Source organism: Leptonychotes weddellii, chromosome 11, assembly GCF_054177405.1.
Source record: "Leptonychotes weddellii isolate Sample4059 chromosome 11, ASM5417740v2, whole genome shotgun sequence".
Lineage (NCBI taxonomy): Eukaryota > Metazoa > Chordata > Mammalia > Carnivora > Phocidae > Leptonychotes > Leptonychotes weddellii.
The window spans coordinates 35,426,216-35,449,092 of record NC_138379.1 but is presented as its reverse complement, the minus strand read 5'-3'; the positions used below and the strand labels follow the sequence as shown (position 1 = coordinate 35,449,092).

The window sequence follows — 22,877 nt, the reverse complement described above, 5'->3', positions numbered from 1 at the left end:
ATCTCATTTGAGCTAACCCTCGGAGGTAGAGGAAATCTCTACCACCCATTGTAAAGACGGGAAGACTGAGGGCAGGGGACAGGAGCTCTGTGGACCCTGCAATCCTCCAGCCTAGGCCTGGGGAAGTGAGCCCTGCCTCCTTGGTCTCTGTGTTTCAGCACATGCACTGCAGGCAAGTGGGTGTGCAGCACAGTTGTCTGCCCAGGTACGTCGGATCCCCGCCTCACACTCTACCCCCTTCCTCTAGTCTCACAGCTTTTTGGGGCAGGAAATTCTGGGGACCAGGCCTGCAGTTCCCAGCTTGCCCCACTTTGTTTCCTCAGAGCCGCTTTGCCTGGTTTAGGGATTGCTCCAGCCCCTGTCAGGAAGGGCTTTTATGGGGGGGGTCTATCTAAGGACCTTCCTGAGCTTGGGGAGCTTGGACGGAGACTGGTCTCCAAGCTCAGGCCCTGGTCTCCTGGCAGGGGGAGATGCCCAGGGCAGGGCTGTGTCTCCTTTCGGATGGGCTGGGGAGGGGGGGCAGGGCTGCTTCTCCCCAGTGACCAGAGCCTCCAAAAGAGGGCCGGGGCTCCAAACACTGCCCGAACTCCTGAGGACAGGGTGCTGTCTCTTCCTCATGCTCAGAGCCTGCAGGGCAGAGGCCGTCCCCATGGGGCAGCTCCCATGTGTCAGCCACTTTTCTCTGCCCCGCAGCCGAGTGTTCAGTGACCGGCGACATCCATTTCACGACCTTTGACGGCCGCCGGTACACGTTCCCTGCCACGTGTCAGTACATCCTGGCCAAGAGCCGCTCCTCCGGCACCTTCACAGTGACGCTGCAGAATGCCCCATGTGGCCTGGTAAGGGCTGGGGATCTCAGGCCCAACCCAGCCAGCCACCCCTGCTCCCTGCCTCTTAGAGAGGCTGAGGGACGCGGGGCAGGGCCCCAGGGTTTCCACAGCCCCTTCACCCTGATGTTTATTCTTTTGGGGCAGAGCCAGGGGACAGGAGACTAGGTTCTGTCTCTAGAACATCTGCTAGCTGACAGGCACTTCCCTTTTCTGGGCCTCAGTGTTTATTTAAAAAAAATCTCTAAAATGGGTCTAATTCAACTTACTCTTTTCTGCTTCCTTGGATTGTACCTTCAACATCTCTGTATTCATTTGTTCATTCATTTATTCATTCAGCAAATACTGAACATCTGTTTGTGCCAGAAGCTAGGTCTTGGAGACTGGGATGAATTGGATCTGGCTCTGCCCTCTTAGGCCTTGTAGTTTGGTAGGTGAGGCAGATAAGTGACCCCATAATCCACTACGTTATCGCAGCTGGGACAATATGGACATTACAAGGTAGGTCTCCATGGAGGAGCTTTTCCTTGTTGTTGCTTTACCTGGATGTCAGGTGGGAGGAGGGGTGGATCCGGAAAGACTTCCTAGAGGAGGTGACCCCTGGGCTGTGTCAGCCACTTGTGAATGTAACTGAGAAAATGGCCAACTTGCTGGTCTGGGGTAGTTTTGAGTTTCTCTCTCAGTGACTGCATTTTTCCCTGAGCCAACCATACTGAGCTGACCCCATAAGCCCTGGTCTGGGCTAAACTCAAGCTCCTTCCTGCACAATAGAGCAGGGATTCACACCCATAGCCAGGGCAGCCACCCCCAATCCCACCTCCCTGCCTGCTTTTCTCTCCCAGTGATGTCAGTGGGTAAGCAGACATCGCTTAGTGGTGCCCCTCCCTGGCCCTGGGGACCTAGGCTGGGCGGTGGACGAGGGAAAGGGCTGTGCTTTCTTCCTTTTGAGGCTTGAGTGACCCCCTCCCTTCTCTCTGCCAGAGAATGGCCTGGATCTGCCCTTGGCTGCTCTCTGAATCAGAAGAATACTTGTCCTCAAAAGCCAGGTTACTCTTATCCTGAGGGTGGCAAAAGAAAAGGCAAAGCAGACATACACTGCCCAGTGGGACTCCTTCCCATTTACAAAGTTCTAGAGTCTTAGAATACCTGGGGCTATGGGACCTTGGAGGTCTCTTACCAGCCCCCTCTCTACCATATTCTGGATGGTGGCCAGCCACCTCGGCCTGAGGTAACCTGCTTCACTGCTGAACAGTGCCTCTTGATAGCACTTTCCTTTTACCGTGAGCCAGGTCTCCTCCTTGTGACTTCATCCACGCTGATGAACCAGTAGAAGGCCAGCCCTCTGCCGGCTCTCTGCAGGGCACAGTGAGGGCTACACAGATGAGTCAGATCCTGGTCCTAGCCACCAGGAGCTCACAGCCCAATGAGGGAATCAGTCATGTCCTCAGGTCAGGTGCTTCACTATGAGATACAAGAGCAGTGCTGTCAGAGGGGAGTTCTGTGGAGGAAGAAATATTCCTACAGGTCAGAAGAAAGGATCAGGGAAAGCCTCATGGCAGAGGTGGCATTTGAGCTGAATGACCTAAAAGGTGGGCCTAAAAAGATAAATAGAAATAAGATATGTATATTTGAGGATGGGGAGGAAGGGCAGTCCAGGAGGATCAGGTCATATGAAAGAAAGCAATGAGGTTGGAATGTTCTAGAATACATTAAGGCAGATGCAGAAGGACTTGGCAACTGGCTGACTGGTAAGGTGCAGGGTGTGTGGGAGAGAAGCAGGAGGAGTCAAAGATGAAGCTGTGACTTCAGTCCTGGGTGAACACAAGGGGGTAGGGTGAGGATGTTAACAGAGAGGATGATGATGATGAAGTATTTGCACAGTACTTTGAACTTTGACTAATCACATTTGCATAGGACATCTAGTTTAAGGTTCAAAATACCCCCATGTAGTAGTCATTATTATTCTCCCCAGTTAAAATATGATAAGACAGGCCTACAGAGGCTTGGGGTGTTCCTGATAACTCCCAGCCAGCAGGAGGAGGAGCTGAGCCAGACCCAAGGTTGGAAGTCCAGAAAGCCTGTCACAACCTCTTAATACACCCACCCCAAAATCAGGGTAGTGTTTACAGCCTTTGAAGTATTTTTTCAAGTAGACCTTATTTCTCAGAGTAGCTTTAGATTTTACAGAAAAATGCAAAGATAGTACATAGAGTTCCCATACACCGCACACCTAATTTCTCCTATTATTAACATCATACATTGGTATGGTACATTTGCTACAAATAACGAACCAATATTTGTACATTAACTAAAGTCTGCACTTTACTCATATTTCCTTATTTATTTATTTTTTTAACCTAATATCATTTTTCTCTGTTCCAACATACCACATTACATTTAGTCATCACGTCTCTTAGGCTTTTCCTTGCTGTTGCAGTTTCTTTCTTTCTTTTCTTTGTGTGTGTGTGTGTGTGTGTGTGTGTGTTTGCAAGAGGGAAGGAGAGAGAGTACATACCCATGAGCCAGGGGCAGGGGCAGAGGGAGAGAGAGAGAGAGAGAGAAAATCTTAAGCAGGCTCCATGCCAGTGTAGAGCCCCATGTGGGGCTTGATGTCACCACCCTGAGATGATGACCTGAGGAGAAATCAAGAGTCGGATGCCCAACCAGCTGAGCCTAGGCGCCCCCTTGCTGTTACAGTTTCTAAGACTTTATTTATGATGATCTTGAAAGTTTTGAGGAGTACTGGTCAGATATTTTGTAGAATGCCCCTCTACTGGAACTTGTGTGATGTTTTCCTCATGGTTAGAGTGGTGTTATGGATTTTGGGAGGAAGATAAGAAGTAAATTGCTATTTTCATCACATCTTATCAAGGGTGCATATACCAACATGGTTTATCACTGTTGAGGTTGACCTTGGTCATCTGGCTGAGGTAGTGTTTGTCACTTTCTCCACTGTAAAGCTACCCCTCTTTTCCTCCCTTACCATACTGTTCTTTTTGGAAGGAAGTCGTTATGTTCAGCCCACACTTAAAGAGTGGGAAGTTATGCTCCCTCTGCTTGAAGACAGAGAATCTACATACATCATTTGGAATTTTTCTGCACAGGAGATTTGTCTTTTTTCCTTCACATATTTTCTTTCAGTCATTTATTTATGTCAGCATGGACCCAGGGATATTTATTTTATACTTTGGGTAGAAGCCAATACTTCCTTATTTATTTTGTGATTCAAATGTTTCTGACTTGACCATCCCTCAAGTCTTTCAGTTGGCTCTTGGGTCCCTTTGGCATACCCCCATTGTTGTGTGTCTGTGTGTGTCTGTGTGTGTACTGCCTTAATTTATGGTCCTACAAGATGCACCAGGCTCATCTTGCATATTTCCTGTTCCATTCCTAGAATCAGCCATTTCTGAAAAAAATATTATCAGATGCTCTGGGCTCTTTTTATTGGAGAATGGTTTTAGAAACCAAGATTTGGGGTACTGGGTGTGCTCAATTGCTACTGGGTATCATTTCTTTTAGACCCTCTCAGCTGACAAAAAAAGGAAATAATATGTATAACCTATGAATATCCTTGTATAGCCAATGTATATACACATATAGCTCTCTATATGTGTGCTAAACAGGAGTTCATATTGATGTTCCAACTCTCATCCATTACCACAAGGGTCATTCTAGCCTCTCCCCTTGCTTATCTGTAAACACCCACCCCGACAGTGAGAAATCTGGTTTCCACCATCCACTATCCATGTATCTAATTGTTCAATTCCCATATACATGTATAGAAGTACCAGAATTATTAACTTATACCCATGGGAAAGAACTTTATCAACTAGAGTACAGTGCTTATGCACAGTTCCTTTTGCCTTTAGTCTTACAAACTCCACTTATTTCCAAAGTTACTTAGGTCAACACCTTCAGTGAGTTTGTTTTATATATTTGTAATACAGTTAGATTCTTTTGTCACAGTCTGCATTCCATCCTGGGACCCTCTGGCCTCCTACATGATTTTTTTTTTAATTGTACACATTAGGGTTCACTCTTTATGCTGTAAAGTTCTCTGGGCTGTGACAAATGCAACCTCCCAAGTATTCCATGCCCTTTTGTTATCTGTATCAAACCAGGCAGGACCAACCAACTATTGTTGTATCTCTATTCCTGAAGGAGAGAACTGAGGTGTAGAGAAGTTTAATGAAGTCTTTAAAGTCTCAGCTTTCAAGCGCCTGCGTGGCTCAGTTGTTAAGCCTCTGCTTTCGGCTCAGGTCATGGTCCCAGGGTCCTGGGATCGAGCCCCACATTGGGCTCCCTGCTCGGCGGGAAGCCTGCTTCTCCCTCTCCCACTACCCCTGCTTATGTTCCCTCTCTCGCTGTGTCTCTCTCTGTCAAATAAAATCTTTAAAAAAAAAAAAACAAGTCTCAGCTTTCAGTGACATCAAGACTTGAACCTAAGACTTTGACTAAAGGATGCAGGCTTTCTTCCTGCACCAATGACATGTCCAGAGGGGACCAGAGGATGAGTGGGTTTGACAAAGGTGATGTTTTAGACACAGTGCTTTTGAGCTGTTTCAGGGATTTTAAGTCTCCTTGGGAAGGAACTTGGAAGGTCGCAGCTTGTTGTACAATGCCTTTCTGAAAAGTTTCAAGCTCTAATCCTTTCCTCATTTCACTGTTCGATTATATCACTTTCAGGTTATACTTTCTCTGGCTGTCTTTGGACTTAGGATAAAGTCCAAGGATTTTACAAAGCTCTGCCTAAGCTGGCCCCTGCCTACTTCTTGAACCTTATCTTAAACCACTTTGCTCACTGGCCTTCTGGTCATTTTTTACGTGCTTGGATGCATTAAATGCCTTCCTGTGTCGGGGAATTTTGTACAGATTGTTCACTATATGTGGATGTCCCTCTCCTTGCCTTTTCTCTTTGCCCAGCTACCTTCTATGGATCCTTCAGATCTCAGCTCACCTGTCACGTTTTCCGTGCCTCAGTCTTCTGATCTGCACAATAGGGTTGTTAGTAATACTTACTGAATAGGATTGCTATGAGAATTGAGTGAATACATGTAAAAAAATTAGAATAGTACCTGAACATAGTAACTATATTAAACTTAGCTGTTATTATAATAAATATAGCATTATTAAAAGTTTTGTTATGATTTTTACATTATCATTATCTTTCCCTAGGATGGCCTTTCCTACCTCTGCAGACTAAGTCTTGTTCCTTCACTATATGCTTTCCTAGCACCTTACACCTATTTGTAGCACTGATCCCAATAATAATTTAAAAGCCAACTTTGTAATTACTTGTTGAATGTCTGTGTCCCACACAAGTATGTACTCTCTATGAATATATCTGTCATGTTCATCACTGTATGGTTGTGTGGATGTTTCCTTGTGGAAGGGAAGTATGAATGGGCCTGATGTCTACTCCCCATTTCAGAGATGAGAACCTGAGGCCTGGATAGTATTAGCTCATTTCCTGCCTGCCTATGAGTGGAGCTTGGTATCCTGCAGGATGTGACACATGAAAAGAGCTATATAAATACCTATAAAAGGATGAAATTAAAGTTCTATATTGTACTTGAATGGGGAGGCCAGGGTTTCTGAGGCTAGACTCTGGGCTGTCCAGGGGGTCTCTCTCTGCTCTGTGTCATAGACGGTCTAAGAGCTGACTATCTTTTTATTTGCATTATCCCAGCTCTGCCACTAACTTTCTCCAATTGGAGCCTCTGCCTTCCTATTCCCAGATGAGGCATTTGTTTAGAGGACTCCTAATATCTTTTGGGGGCTCTGTCTCAGCCTGCCCCTGACCTCAAACTGCACTAGAATCCCTGCTCCTGGGGGTTCTGTTGGGACCAGCAAGACAGACTGACTATGCCGCATTTGTCTTCCCCTTTCTCCAGAACCAGGATGGAGTCTGTGTCCAGTCAGTATCAGTGATTCTGCATCAGGACCCTCGGAGGCAGGTGACCCTGACCCAAGCGGGGGATGTCCTTCTGTTTGACCAGTACAAGGTCACCCCACCCTACACAGATGGTACGGCTTTGGAGGACGAGAGCTAGCTGGGAGCTAGCTGCCCAGGCCTCTTCTTCCAGGCACTGCCTCTGGCCGAAGGCACTGCCACATGGGCAAGAGCTCACATTCTCTAATACTGGGTCAATCAGGCCAGAGGGGCACCTTGGTCCCAGGAATGTGGACTCTGGACTTGCAAGATGGTCTTTGTCCCCATACCAACATGACAATAGGCTTTACAGTAGCATGATGGCTTCTCCTAACATGAGGATATGAATGGGGCTGTTTTCCATCCCTATTCTAATTTTTTTTTTAAGATTTTATTTATTTGAGAGAAGAGAATGAGAGAGAGAGAGAGCGTGCTTGAGCACACACTCATGGGGGGGTAGGGACAGAAGGGGAGGGAGGGGCAGAGGGAGAGGGAGAAGCAGACTCCCTACTGAGCAGGGAGCCCTACAGATGGTTCAGTACCAGGACGCCAAGACATGACCTGAGCCAAAGGCAGACGCTTAACCGACTGAGCCACCTAGGCGCCCCTATTTGTTTTTTAATTACTTATTATCCTGTCTGATTCCGCAAGGTATCTGTGGTATCTTGTCGGAAGCACATCTAACAAAAATGGCAAAATTGTTAAGAAATAAAATAGTGCCAGAGAAAATGATAAAGAAAAAAAAAAAGAATAAGGGTTCAAGACTGAGAGGAGAGGGGATGCAGGGGATATAAAGAGACCAAAGAAATGCAAGTCACAAAAAGTGAAAAATTCATTACAATTGAATCTAAAAATTTTAAATTGCTACAATTAAATCTAAAATCATATTGTGAGCTTCCTGATGATCACTGAAAAATGGGTAGTTACAGAATTCTCCTTTGCTACAGAAGGAAATATTATCAGTTCCTTATGGAGGCAAAACTTTAATTGGCACTTGACGTTCAAAACAAAACAACAACAACATCTTAGCCAGGGCTGCCATGGTGTTATCCCCGAGTCCTGACTGCATCCCTGAACGGGATTTCCTAAAGGGTTCCCAAGCCAACCCCTTGGCAGGGCTTCACCCGGCGTGAAGGCTGGTCTGGCTGGGTATGGGGGTCGGCGAGGGCCATGCAGGTGGTGGCGGGGGGTGGGGTGCATGTTGGCAGAACTTCCCACATCCCTATTGTGGGTCTGTGCCCAGACGCCTTTGAGATCCGGAGGCTGTCCTCCATGTTCCTGCGGGTGAAGACCAACGTGGGCGTGCGGGTGCTCTATGACCGCCAAGGACTGCGGCTCTACCTGCAGGTGGACCAGCGATGGGCGGAGGACACTGTGGGCCTCTGCGGCACCTTCAACGGCAACACGCAGGATGACTTCCTGTACGTGCTCCTGCCCCGGAAACGGAGGAGGGGGGTGGGTCCCTGAAGGCCGAGTACCCGGAGCTTCTTCTTGAAAACATCTCTCGGAAACTTCCTTGGTCTCTCACTGGGCCACACATGCACCATTGATTACTTATTCCTCTACATTTAAATCAAAGCATATTTCTTTAGGGCCATGCGTCACAGTTTTCTCTTTGCAGAAGACTCACCTGGGGAGCTTGTTAAAATGCTGACTCCTGGGTTTTACTTCTCGTGTATCTGATTTGCACTGGGGCCCAAGAATCCTGTTTTTAATAAGTAACCACTGCGATTCGAGGATAAGAGATCTATGGACCATACCTTGAGAAATACTGTTTATAATGAGGTCTTAAAATTCGTAGACCTTAGGCTGGGTTTGATTTGGTTCACGGTTTTCTTTGTTTTAATTGACTGTGAACCCTTTAGATGAGTGTAAGCCCCCAGTGAGCCAATGATGCGCAGACTCTTTCTTTCTATCCCACCAGGCCAGTCTAAGCCATATATCTTTCCTGCCTGGTACTTGAGGGTTGCAATGTGAGCCTCCCCACCTTCAGGGAAAGGCTGTTTCCCAGGGACTGACAAGAGAATTGAAAGACTGTCTGGGCATGGATACAGTTTAGGAACTTGGGAGGGGACAAGAGTCAGACTTTCCAGAAAGGAGAATAAAGAGTTGATCTTGAAGGTGAAAGGTTCTGGCCAGTTTTTCAAGTTATATGCATTATGCGATGTAGAAGTAAAGGAGAGGCTTTCTTCAGCCAGAAATAAGAATTCAGATTCGTTCAGAAAAATAAGAGTCAGAAGAAACTGAGGCTTTTAAATGCATGCACATTTAAAAATGTAGCATTCTACTCTGTCTTGCCTGGTGGGGCTGATGTTAAGGCTGCTTGCCACCCTCCTAAAAGTGAACTCTGCGCAGAAAAGTTGCTGTGCATAACTTGAGGGCTCTCACTGCTCAGGAGCAGTAACGTGGGTGTGGTGAGTGCCAGGCAGAACCTGTCCCACCCCTGCACGTTATGATCTCTCCCATCTCCCATCTTCTCGGGTTTGGTGACTCTTGGAGACTGGCGATATCTAGGAAACATGTTTTTCCCCCTTTCTTCCTTTGTTGCCCCTTGTATGACTATTTCCTACCTAGAGGGAAAAGGAGGGCAAAAGAGCTTTCAGGAACTGCTCATGGAGAAGGGAGGAGGAAGTCTTAATCCGGTGAAGTTTGGTTCACATGGTGTCCCCGTTTCTCTCTTTCTGACATGAAGAGCTGGGGGGTGGGTGGTGAAGATCATGTAGTAGGTGGCCCCAAACCAGTTTTGAGTCCCTTTAGAGCCTGTTAAATATGGTGTGTGTGTGTGTGTGTGCGCGCACATGTGTACATCCATAATTGTATGTGTTTGTATGCGACCGTGTAGACTCCCTTGGCTGTTTGCATGTCTGGCATCTGTCTGTGCTCTGGCTGTATGCTGTACATACATGGATCTGAGTCCACATGGGCAAGGGTGTGACTGCTGTGCCATGATTGCAGGTCCCCAGTGGGTGTGCCTGAGAGCACCCCACAACTCTTTGGCAACTCTTGGAAAACGCTGTCTGCCTGCTCCCCACTGGTCTCTGGCTCCCCGCTGGACCCCTGCGACCTGCACTTGCAAGCAGGTGAGGTGGGGGGAGAGGGAGAGGGGGAGTGGGGTGCAGTGGGGCTGGTTTGAGAGGGATGGGATGAGACCTCTGGGCCTGAGGAGGCTGGGCAGGTTGGGCAGACGTGCAGAGAGGGGGCCGTAGTTCCCTTCTGGGAAGGGTCAGGCAGAGAGAAACTTCAGGCTCTACCACTGCCGTGTAGACACACCTTTGAACTGGCTCCCCGGTCTCAAGGCAAAAGTCTAAGCCCTCACAATGGCCCCACCAGGCCCTACACACTCTGCCCATCTCCCTTGCCCCCCCCAACTCTGCTGCAGCCACACAGGCCTCCTTGCTGTTCTTCCTACACAGCGAGGGTGCTCTCTGCACCAGGCCTTTAGACTTGTCATTCCCTCCACCTGGAATGCTCTTCCCTCACCAAACACAGGCCTTACTCCCTCACCTCTTTCAACTTTTTGTTCAGACTTCATCTTCCCACAGAGGCCTTCCGGACCACCTGGTTTAAAATTGCAGTTGGCCCTCCCACCCCACCTCCAATGCCTGTCCTTCCTCCTTCTCTCTCTCGGAGGTCTGCACCTTCTGCTTTGCCATAGAAGTTGTTTAGGGGCAGTCTCCTCAACCGTGGAGTGTAAGCTCCACGACGGCAGGATTTTTGTCTGTTTTGTTCACTCCTGTGTCTCCTTCCAGCATGTGGATCATGTCCCGCGCAAGGTGGACTGTATTGCACGAATGCTCTACGTGCACACGCGCACTCGCTCTCCTTCAGTCATTTACACCCATGCCTGCGGCCAGCCGCAGTCACAGCCAGACTTAGCAAACCATACCAGCCGTGCGCTCTGGTACCTGCTCACATCCTTCCTGTACACACACACTCCCACCCGCCTTCTCACGCCGACAACCCCCTGAACTGTGGGGGGGGGGGGCAGGAAGAGCCTGGGGCCCGGGACACCAGGCAGACCAGATCCCTGCTCCCTGCCCCCGTTCCTCCTGTCTCCAGCCTCCTATGCAGTGCAGTCCTGCAGTGTGCTCACCGGGGAGCTGTTTGCGCGCTGCTCTGCGTACCTGAGCCCCGTGCCCTACTTTGAGCAGTGTCGCCAGGACGCCTGCCGCTGCGGGCAGCCCTGCCTGTGTGCCGCGCTGGCCCACTACGCCCACCTGTGCTGGCGCCACGGGCTCCCCGTTGACTTCCGCGCCCACCTGCCGGCCTGTGGTGAGTGCCCCCCGCGGGTGCGCCCCCATGAGGGTGGCTGGAGGAGCCTGAGCTCCAGGCCCAAGTGTCCGCCTGCCCCCCTTGCCGCCGAACACCCCTGCCTCACCCCTCTTCTGTGCTCTCCATCCCCTTGGCCAGCCGGGCCTGACACTCAGGACATGTGACTCATGACCGCTTCTCTGTGACCCTCACCTCCAGCCCATCTCCAAGTCCTGTCTGGCCTGTCGATGGGAGATTGAAATTCACCCACTTGTCACCACCTCCACGGCCACCACCCCGGTCAGAGCTTCCCAGTAGGCCTCCCCACGGCCTCTTTTCGAGCCTTCTCGAGATCACTGGCTCCCATCACCCTCAGTACACATGTGCCTCAGTGGGCATGAGCTGGCTCCTGCTCACCCCCCCACAGCTGGGCCACACTCCTCCCCATGTCTCAGTTGTCTCTGGGCCCCCAGCCCTAGCACAGGGCCCCACTCGCAGTAAGCTCTTAACAAATGTTTGTTGACGAAATGGAAAGACTGTCCTGAGAGTCAGGAGACCTGTGTTCTATGCCAGCCTTGCAGGTTATTGCTGTGTGTCCCTGAGAGGCCCTGCCCCTCTCTTGAGTCAGAGTCTCCAGAGGTGATTGGACAGGACCAGTGGTTTACAACCCCGACTGCACATTAGAGTCAACATAGGAGCTTTAAAAAAAAATGCACATATCTGTGCCTCATTCAGTATCAATGAAAACAACATGTCTGGCCATGGGGGCGGGCATCAGCATTTTTAAATGGAGACTGATGTGTAGCCTGGGTGAGAACAACTGAGCTTGACAGTCTGGCTCTGGCAGGGTACAGGAGACCCCAAGGGAGCGGGATGCTGGCCAGATGAGGAGAGGGAAGCCTGGAGTCTTTGGACAGAGGGCCCCAAGAGGCTGCTAAATGGGGCACAGTTGATCTTCACAGCCCATATGTGTTATAGACGTGGAAGTGAGAGGGATGGCAGTGTGTGTGTGATACCCACCTGTGCGTGTGCTTGTGTCTGTGTGTGAGTGATGGGCCGGATGCAGGGCTGTCAGCGAGGGGTGACCTTTACCCTCCCCCAATATCACTACCTAAGAGGAACGCCCTGCAGAGAAAAAGAAACACCAATGGCAGGGTCCAGACTGGACTTGGGAAGGGGGGCCCACCCCTGCCACTCTGCCATTGTAGTGTAGTGGGAGGAAGTGGGACTCTGAAGTCAGACCTGGGTTCAGATCCCAAGGCTGACCTTGACCTGCCGTGTGACCTCGAACAAGTATCTTCTCTGGTTCTCGGTTCTCCTCATCAGGATGATGACCCCACCCCCACACGGTTGTGGGGATGAGGGAGACAAAGCACACAGTTTCATTTCCCACTACAGCACTGTCCTGTGAGGCCACCAAGGAGTATAGCCCCTGTGTGGCCCTGTGTGGACAAACCTGCCAGGACCTGGCCAGCCCTGTGGCCTGTGGGGCTGGTGGCAGCAGTGACCTCAGTGGGGACGAGTGTGTAGAAGGCTGTACCTGCCCACCAGACACCTATCTGGACACCCAGGCTGACCTCTGTGTCCCTAGGTGAGCGGGCTAACTTGACCTCTGTCTGGGAGGAGGGCCGGGGGGAGGCTGAGCGTCTCCAGGGCATCTGAGGCTGGGGAGGCTGGCTGCACCTCTCATGTCCCTGCTTCATCTCATAGTCACAGGGCAGAGCTTGATGGGTGACTGGGTGGATGGGTTTCTTCCCCTGGGCCCCCCTCTCAAGTCTTTTTCCTGAGCTCCAGCTCCTTAGGCCTAGAACTCCAGCCTGGCTTCCCCATGAGACAGAATAACAGACCCACAGAGACAGCTTCTCTCCCTTTATCTCCCCTTTCCTTCCACAAATATTTATTGACCTCCTAGTATGTTCTAGACAGTTCTAGGCCCTGGAAATTCAGCAACAAACAAAACAGGATCCTGCCCTCATGGAGCTCACGTTCTTGTGCCAAGACAGATTAATAAATAAACCGATGCTTAAAGGGTCTGGTGATAACAAGCTCTAAACAGGCAGGGAGGGGTTACTGTTATGTCACATGAGGTGAGCACTGAAAGAAGGCCTTTCTGCTGAGTTGACATGTGAGCAAAGATGGGGGGAAGTGAGGGATGAGGGCTCCAGGCCGAGGGGACAGGGGTGGCCCCGAGGCTGGCTGTGGCGTGATCTCAGTGTGGCTGGAGGCAGAGGTGGGAAGCGGTGACCCCACAGGATCCCAGGGCTGACCGGCAAACTGTAGGATCCTCCTTTGAGATCCCCACCCCTTGTGGTTCAGTATCGCCAACAAAGGGGTGTCTGAGGTTTATATGGGGGGGAGTGGTTGAAGAGGGAGAAGGTGACTGAGAAACACAGGGGTCGGATGAGTTCAGACATCCCTTCCAGCCCTCAGCTGGTCTGCTTCAAGCCCTGCACTTGGCCAGGACTGGCAGGGGCTGTGGGAGGTGTGTGAGGAGGAAAGAGTCTGTGCCCTCAGTGGACCTACAAGGAGGAGCCGAAAGACAGCACCAGGGACCCTGTGAGGAATAGATGAGATGACGTATTTGGAGGGCCTAGCCCAGTGTTCAAAACGTTTAACAACGGGCATGGTGTGGACGCTGATGCTGGGTGTGAATGAGCAGGATGAGAATACCCTTCCTGCGTCCATGTCTGACACAGCCCGGGCTCAGGAAGTGTGGCCCTGTTCTTACACCCTCTCTTTTCCCCGGCCCAAGGGAGGTTGGCTTTGGGTGGACAGAGACCAGTGAAGGTGGATGGCCCTGACCTCTGTCCTTGGTGCCAGTCTGGCTTCCCCACTCCCTGGAGATGTGTCACCTGTCACAGCAGACGCCATTACTTGTCTCTGTGTCCTTATGCCCCTGGCTGCTGAGGGGTGGGGTCGCTGCCCCAGCTCCTGAGTTGGCTCACTTTTCTCTGTTCCTGGGTTCTACAGGAACCAGTGCTCCTGCCACTTTCAAGGAATGGACTATCCCCCTGGAGACAGCGACATTCCATCTCTGGGCCACTGGTGAGCCCCCTGATAGCAGCGTTAGTGTCCTCTCCTTAAATGGAAGTTGCTGACTGAAGAAAATACAGCCAAGCAGATCTTTCCACGAAGCAATGCTCACCTGCCGCCTCTGTGCAGGGGGCCAGGGACAGAGTGGGGATGTCTGTCTGAACCCTGAGTTCTGCACTGACTGAGTCAGCTAATCCCAGTGCACCCCTCCCCCCCCAACAGCCACTGCAAAGATGGAGTCATGAGCTGTGATAGCAGAGCGCCAGGTAAGGTGGAAGGTGAGGGATTCTTCTGGGGGCTCCTCCACGGTAGTGGGGTTATGGAGAGGAGACTGGGGAGCTTGAGGACAGATCGGGAGGGGAAAGCCCGGCCACGTCTTACCCCACACCGAGCCTTCTTGGGAAAGGCTCCAGTTTGGAGGGTGGCATACAGAGTCCTGGCCCAACCTCAGCCCCACCCTAGCAGCTGTCCCTCCTGCTTCTCAAGAAGGGGAGGCTGAGACTGTCTCCTTCAGCGGCAGCCAGCAGAGGTGTTTGGACTGTCCCTTGACCACCCCTGGGTCCTGGGTTTCCTTGGTCTGAGCGCTTGGTTGTCTGCTAAGGCTGACTCTCTGCCCAGTCATGTGTTAGACTTGGGGGGTCACAGAGATGGGAAGGACAGCCTGGGTCTTTGAGGCTGTCCCAGGCAATAGAGATGGGGGTAGGGTGGTGTGGGTCAGCCTGTGAGGGATGTGGAGGTGGTAGAGCAGGGGACGGGAGCAGGAGGGCGAGGAGGACCACTAAGGACGGGGATTGGCACAGAGGGGTGAGAGAATAATCATACAGCAGGTGGCAAAGAGCAGGGCCTCCAGAGTCTGGCAGCCCTGAGTTCAAATCTTGTCTAGTGCTTGCAAGCTGTGCAGCCTTGGGTAACTCACTTCACCTCTCTGACCCTTCGCTTCCCCTTTTGTTTATGACCTAGAATTCTGTGATTTTCTTTTTTTGTTGTTGCTTCCGTCTTCAGATTGCTTCTTCTTTGGGACTTTTATCTCCTCTTCTGTGGCTATGCTTTTCTCTCTGTTCCTTCCTAAGCTGGGCATGGAACTCACCTCCCCTTTATTTATTTCCCTAAAAAAGATCAGTCACACAAGGTGTAAGTGTGCACAGCCGACTTGACAGAAGGCTCAGGGAGAGAGAGGGAGTTTATGTCCCGGAAATATAGGCAATGAGGAACTGACTTCCCTGTTGCTAAAAGTCCTCTGGCCACCCTGCCACACTGCATCGCTATCCTCTTTCTGGCTCTTCTCCTGGTCTCTTTGGGGGCACTTCCTCTCACAGAAGTGACTTCTTTCTGTTATCTGGGAAATGGGAGATGGTAATACCTCACAGAGCTGTTGCCGGATTCAGTAAGAAAATGCAGGTGAAGTGCTGGGAACAGTCTCCGGTGGAGAGGACGTGGTACTCTTGGTGCTGGTAGAGGTGGTGGTTGTCTTGGGTGACAGCCCACCACCCTCCCTCCCTCTACGATGTGCATGTGGGACCCCCAAGGAATGCCCCTGAAAGCATCACAGCCCCCTCTCTCCCTGCATCCTCCAGCTGTCGGTCCCCGGGGCTCCCTGGCCACCCCTGGTCAGCCAGGAGCCCACCCCCAGGCCCACGTGTTCCAGACATCCTGCTGAGTGCCCAAGCTCCTGTCAGCAGCCACCCTCTTCTCCCCCAGCCACTGCCTGCCCGGTGGGCCAGGTCTTCGTGAACTGCAGTGACCTGCACACCGACCCCGAGCTGAGCAGAGAGAGGACATGTGAGCAGCAGCTGCTGAACCTGAGCGTGCCAGCCCACGGCCCCTGCCTCTCAGGCTGTGCCTGTCCCCCAGGGTAAGTATCCACCATGCACGGCCCCCTCTCCTGATGGCGGGCAGAGCCAGGGACCGCAGGACAGAGGGAGGGGCAGGGAATTCCTCACACAGCCATGGAGGGAAGCATCCGCCCAGGGCTGGCCAGTGATCACGGAATGGCCAGCATGGAATCTGAGAAAGAACAGTGGTGTGGGGATCCAACCCGGAGTGGATTCTCCCTGGCTCTGCTTCTTACCATCGTGTGACCTGGGACAAGGAAAAGGCCTAAGCTCTCCAAGGCTCAGTTTTTCATCTACAAGATGGGGGTAATAATAACAATGCCTACCGCCTCACCAGGTTGTCATGAGGAATACATGAGCTACTGAAGTGAAAGCACTGAGTGGGGTGTGTGGCCTGCTCCAGAGGCCCAGTGGGGTGAAGCCCATGGGAGAAACACCATGCTCCACCTCTCAGCGCCTTTCCCTGCAGAGGTCTGACCGGAACCCTCAGGTGGAGGGCTGGGGCCCCTGGAATACTCCAAAAAGCAAGGCCCCACCCAGCGGAAATAGTCTCCCTCCCAGGTGCCAGAGACGCCACATGGGCTGAGTTTGGTGGCTGTGCCTTGTGGGTGTGCTGTATGCTGAGGTGGCTGCTGGGGCTCAGCCCCCTGCTTTGCCAATTCTCATTCCTGACTCTGCTTTTACTTCAGGTCTGGGCTAAGAGCTTGGGTGCCTGATCCCATGACCTGGCAGCCCAGGGCTGTGGCCTTCAGCCGGACCCGAGATCAGTGGTCAGCTGGGGCTTCTGGCCCAGGCCTGGCAGTCGAGGGAAGGGAGGGGGGGTCAGGGTGGGAAGGGGAGGGAAGAGTCAGTGAGAGCTTTACTGTTTATAAAACAGCTTGATGTTATCACCCCCTTCAGTCGCAGAGTCTCCCTGGGAGAAAGGAAGGAAGGATCATTACTCTCATTTTGCAGACGAAGAAACTGAGGCCAAGGGCAGGGTGGAGGGAAGTAGGCGGCCCAGGAGCCGTGACTCAAGCCCAGCTCTGCTGACTCCAGATCCTGCCCTTAGGCCAGAGCGTGCCAGCTCCGTGAGGCCAGGGGCTGGTTCCCTAGACAGAGGTCATCACGTGCGTGAGGAACTTCCCCTTCCCAGGCAAGAGTGCCCATAGGAGACCGCTGTGAGGTCTCAAGAGCCCGCACAGGATCCTAGGCCCAGCTGGCGGGGTGCGGACAATACCTGCTGCCGCGTAGACCCCAGAGCAGCCTGGGAGGGAGAGCCAGGGCCTCTGGGGTCAGGAACTGAGGCTCACTCACTGCCAACCATGGTGGCAAGGCCACAGAGGCCGGGTGGAACTGGGAGAGCTGGGCTCAGTCGTGCCAGTGACCCGTCCTGTGACTTCTCTGAACGTGGCCGCATCTGTACAACAAGGGCCAGTGACTCCCTCCCGGAGGGGCTTGGGAATGAAGGATTCAGTGACATCCCTCTCATGACAGTGCTTTGTGGTCTCCACCTATACTCCTCAAATGTTAGTGTGCACATGAGTCATCAGGGAGCTGACCCTGATTCAGGAAGTCTGGGGCTGGGGCACCTGAAACTCTGCATTTCTAGCAACCTCCCAGGAGATCCCGATGCTGCTCGTCTGGCGACCACAATTTGAACAGCAGGGTTCTAAAACATTATCCAACAGTAGGGATTAGTTTTTTTTTTTTTTTTTTAAGATTTTATTTATTTATTTATTTGAGAGAGAGAGAGAGAGAGAGAGGGAGAAACAGCATGAGAGGGGATAGGGTCAGAGGGAGAAGCAGACTCCCCGCCGAGCCGGGAGCCCGATGCGGGACTCGATCCAGGGACTCCAGGATCATGACCTGAGCCGAAGGCAGTCGCCCAACCAACTGAGCCACCCAGGCGCCCAGTAGGGATTAGTTTAACTCAGATCGAAAAGCCAGCGTGGGGTTCCCTTTTCAATCCCCAGGTTCCAAAGGGATGGATAGAATGTGAAGATTTCTAATGGACTGGGTGACCTATGACAAGTTACGTGGCCACTTGGGCATCAGTTTTCTTGTCCGTAAGGTGCTGCTGGTTGGTTGTTGGCCAAGTCTGAGTCGGGCAGCACCTGAACCCACTTCCTCTGCTCCAGGGCTTTTAAGGATCAATTCAGGTCCTGGAGCTGCTCTAAGAACATCCACAGTCCAGAGGGCTGGGGGGAGGGGGCAAGCCCCCAGCCACCTGAATGTTTGTCGCTGGCTATGGGATATCAGACAAATCACTTCCTTTTTCTGAGCCTGGATTCCTCATCTGTGAATTGAGGGTAGTAATACCACCTTGCGGGGCTCTTACTAGATTTGAATGAGGCAGTGGCTGCAAGGAGCCCGGCACGGTGTAGTAAGAGCTCCATAAAGGCTTGTTCCCCTCCCTTACCTCTTGGGGTATTTGCTACAGTGGCTCCTATGCTGTATCAAATGCCCTGTGAGGAGTTTACATTCCACAGGGGCTTGTCAAAGGGAAATTATTAGAGCCTCAACCTGTAAAGAAAGCACAGGCATTTCCTGCCATTCTGGAATGTCCTCTTGGGAGCTGGGATAGGGCTTCCAAAGATGCCCCCTATCCTAACAACCCCTGCATGGGGCCCTCTGGGCCCCTGAGCCCCATACCCTTCTCCATGGCATTGATAAGAATCTCTGGGTGCTGTGTATGGCTCCAAAGGACCCGGAGCCACTGCAGGAGCCACTAGGGCTCTTTGTGCCACTCTAAATTTCTTTGCATCTGGCTGCTGAGCCAAGGGCCCTGGGGCCACTAAGCAGTATAGTACAGTGGTTGTAAGCACAGACTCTGGAGTCAGGCTTGAATCTTGATTCCACCACTTACTAGGTGAGTTAATTAACTTCCTTGAGTCTCAGTTTCCTCATTTGTAAACTGGCCCAGAGTAAGCACTCCATGTGAGCAGACAAGCATTGTCTTCCTCATTTGGATGCCATGCATTTGCAGATGTCCTCTGAGGGGACCCTGAAGTGAAAGGATCCCTTAACAGGTCAGGAGAGGATGCTCCATAGACTGAGAGCACCTTGAGGACAGAGGCCAAAGCTTCTCTCTGTGGTGGGCACACAGCAGGTGCTCAGGGACGCAAGCAGGTCTCCAAAGGGCCAGGAGGGAGCAGGGAATGGTGGGCAGCAGGGAAGACCCCTCAGGAGGTGGCAAGAGACAAGGCCTGGGCTGAAGGTTGAAGGCATGAGCCAGCCCACTTGTGGTGTCTGATGCAATTATGGGTAGAGGAGGGACAAGAAACCAGTATTTATTGTGTATCTACTAGGCGCTAGGCAGTGTGCTCAGGTCTGTAATGAAATTCTTGTAATGACCTTGAAGAAGGCATAATTACCCCTGTTTTACACATGAAAAAACAGGGGCTTAGGAAGGTTAAGTGGCTTCAGGGAAAACAGTGAATTAAACACATGCCTTTTTTTTTTTTTCCTGCTTCCTCCCACAATGAAATGCTGGTAATAGAGTTAAATAAAAAAACAACAAAACAAAACAAAACAAAACAAAAAAAACCCCTGTAAGTCCCCAGGGACTAAGAGAACCGGCATGCAAATGACAGTGGCACAAGATGGGTCAATAGTTCTTGAAGAACGAACAAGGGTGGATGTGTGGAAACTAACCTTGCAGAGCAGCTGTTGACCGCTGATGCTTGCAGAGGAGGAGGCCAAGGAGAAACAACCTATGTTGTGTTGACAGCTTCAGGGACAGGAGGCTCCAGGCATCTCAGAAGGTGGGGTGGTGGGAGGGAGACAGGGAGATGTCCCACACAACTCTTTGTAAGGAGCCATCAACCCCCCAGGCCTCCTCCCCCATGCCCTGGGGTCACACAACTGCCCTAACCCCATCCAGCAGGAGAAAGGTGGTTAAAGTTTCTGCAGAAACCACGTCAGAGACTTTGATCTCAGGAGAACCAGGAGGGATGAGATGCAGAGTGAAGACAGGGAGAGTAAATGAAAGCTTAGTGGGACCCCAGCCCTCTTCCCCAGCTTGGTTCCCACAATAGTGGCATTGAAGCTTCTGCCTCCCAGGCTGGAGATGAAGAGGATTCTTCTCTTGAAAATGGGCTGGGCCAAGAGAAAAAAAAAAATCTACAGAAGGTGACATTTTAGGGGTTCCCCCAACAAAATGGTGGCTCCCCTTAATTATGCAGCTTCTAGTCAACTTTTGGTTCCTCACTGCTTTTTTCCCTTTTAAATTTTTTTTTAAAGTGAGGCATAATTTATAAACATTAAATGGGGATGCCTGGGTGGCTCAGTTGTTAAGCCTCTGCCTTCGGCTCAGGTCATGATCCCCAGGGTCCTGGGATTGAGTCCTGCATCAGGCTCCCTGCTCGGCGGGAACCCTGCTTCTCCCTCTCCCTCTCCCTCTCCCCCTGCTTGTGTTCCTGCTCTCACTATCTCTCTCTCTGTCAAATAAATGAAATCTTAAAAAAAAAAAAACAACCACAGTAAAATGTGTAGATTCTAAGCATACAGTTCGCTAAGCTTTGACAAATTTAAATGCTCATGTATAGGTACCAATGAAAGGTACTCATTGTCATATCTCATTATTATTTTAACTGGTAATTTTCCCTAATGACAATGAGTACTTTTTCATGTGTTTTTTGGCCATTTGTATATCTTCCTTTGTGGAGTGTCCATTCAAGTCTTTTGCCCATATCTTATTTGGTTGACTATTTTCTTTAAATTGAATTATAGTTTTTTCCTTATCAAATATATACATTGCAAATGTTTTCTCCCTGCCTGTGGTTCGCCTATTTATTTACTTAATGTATCTTAATAAGCCTAAGAACTTCTGATGAGCATAAGTTTTAAATTTTGATTGCATCTATCATTTTTTTCCCTTTATGATCAGTTTTCTCCATGTCCTCAGTAGTTGCAGCTCCAAGGTTGTAAAGACATTCTCTGATGTTTTCCTCTAGAAGCTTTAAAATTTTGGCTTTTACATTGGGTCTATAATCTATCTGAAATGATTCTATATTGTAGAATGGAGTCAAATTTCATTTTATTTTTTTCTGATGGATATCCTGTGGTTTTAGCCCAATTTTAATAATAGGCTTTTCTCTCCCTATTGAATTGCTCTGGTCCCTTTGTTTAAAAAAATCAATTGACTTTATAAATGTGGGTCTATTTCAGGACTCTCTATTCTGTACCATTAATCTCTTTGTCTATCTTTAGACCAGTATCACACAGTCTTGATTTCTGAAGCTTTATAAGAAGTCTTGAAATCAGAAGGTGACTGTGCTCCAACTTTGTTCTTTTTCAGGATTTTTGGGACACTTCTAGGTCCATGTAAATTTAGGGAATTTCTACAGAAAAACCCCTGGGATTTTAATTGGTTTTGTGTTGAATCTAGAAGTCAGTTTGGTGAGAACTGACATCTTCACACTACTGTGTTCCCCCAATGCACAAATATGGCATTATTTCACTTATTGGGTCTTCTTTAATTTCTCTCAGCAGTGTTTCATACTTTTCATGGAAAGGTTTTGCACATATGTCATTGAATTTATTCATAGGTATTTGATGTCTTGGCTGTGCATTCCATCCAAGTTGTCAAATTTATTGGCTTTACATCATAAAAGTATTTATTTTCTTTTTAATATCTGTAGAGTCTGCAATGATGTTTTCTCTTTTCTCCTGATATTTTGAGTCTTTTCTCTTTTTCTTACTATCCAGTCTAGGCAGGGGGTTGTCAATGTTATTGATGTTTTCAAAGACCATACTCTGGTTCCATTGATTTTTTTTTTTCTATGGGTTTCTGTTTTCTATTTCACTGATTTCTGCTCTTACCTTTATTATTTTCTTCTTACTACTTACTTTGGTTTTAACTTGCTCTTATATTTCTGGTTCAGATCTTTTATTGTAATCCTTTGTTATTTCTAATATAAGCATTTAAAGCTATAAATTTCTCTGTAAGCTCTGCTTTAGCTCACTCTACAAATTTTGATACCATGTGTTTTCATTATTTTTGTTGTAATCTTTTCTAATTTCCTTGGTGATTTCTTCTTTGACCCATGAGTTATTTAGAAATGTTACTAGAGGGGCGTCTGGGTGGCTCAGTTGGTTAGGCGTCTGCCTTTGGCTCAGGTCATGATCCCTGGGTCCTGGAATCGAGCTCCACATCAGGCTCTCTGCTCAGTAGGGAGCCTGCTTCTCCCTCTCCCTCTGTCTGCTGCTCTTCCTACTTGTTCTCTCTTTTTCTCTGTCAAATAAATAAATAAAATCTTTAAAAAAAATGTTACTAGATTTTGAAATATTTGGAGATTTTCCCTATACTTGTTTGTTCCTGATTTCTTTTTTTTTTTAGATTTATTTATTTATTTGAGAGAGAGAGAGAGGAGCAGGAGGGGCAGAGGGAGAGGGAGAGAGAGAATCTCAAGCAGACTCTGCTGAGCATGGAGCCCAACACAGGGCTTGATCTCACGACCCTGAGATCATGACCTGAACCAAAACCAAGAGTTGGATGCTTAACCAACAGGAGTGGAGTGTTGAGATCTCTAACTATAATTGTGGATTTGTTTCTTTCTCCTTTTAGTTTCTATGAGTTTTTGCTTCTGTTTTTAAGCTCTGTTACTTGGTGCATGTCCATTTAGGATTGTTGTGTTCTCTTGATAAATGGGCTCTTTTGCTGTCATGAAATATCCTTCCTATTTCTGCTAATGCTAAATGGCTTGAAGTCTACTTTGATGTTAATAAAGCCACTCCATCTTTCTTATAACTGGTGTTTGCATGGTATTTTTTCCTATAATTTTACTTTTAACTTATCTGTGCCTTTATATTTCAATTGTGTCTTTTGTAAACAGAATGCAGTTGGGTCTTGCTTTTTTAGCCAATGTTACAGTTTCTACCTTTTTAATTGAAGAGCTTGTACATTTGGATTTAATGTAATTGGATTGGATTTACTGCTACCATCTTGTTATTTGTTATTTGTTTGTCCTATTGGGTTTTCTGAGGTTTTTTTTTTGGGGGGGGTCTTTTCTGCCTTTT

At 49.6% G+C, this 22,877-nt stretch overlaps 1 protein-coding gene across 1 annotated transcript in view; it reads left to right on the top strand.

Annotated features, from left to right (window-relative positions):
• The window catches only part of OTOG (otogelin), an 86,591-nt gene that overhangs the window by 13,199 nt on the left and 50,515 nt on the right, over positions 1–22,877 (top strand). Inside the window, exons 14-23 of the mRNA XM_081799202.1 lie at positions 159–205; positions 694–839; positions 6,722–6,854; positions 8,003–8,180; positions 9,715–9,839; positions 10,819–11,031; positions 12,409–12,601; positions 13,981–14,055; positions 14,266–14,309; positions 15,742–15,895. Of these exons, the coding sequence (XP_081655328.1) occupies positions 159–205; positions 694–839; positions 6,722–6,854; positions 8,003–8,180; positions 9,715–9,839; positions 10,819–11,031; positions 12,409–12,601; positions 13,981–14,055; positions 14,266–14,309; positions 15,742–15,895 (1,308 nt within the window). The remainder of the gene's footprint in view (positions 1–158; positions 206–693; positions 840–6,721; positions 6,855–8,002; positions 8,181–9,714; positions 9,840–10,818; positions 11,032–12,408; positions 12,602–13,980; positions 14,056–14,265; positions 14,310–15,741; positions 15,896–22,877) is intronic.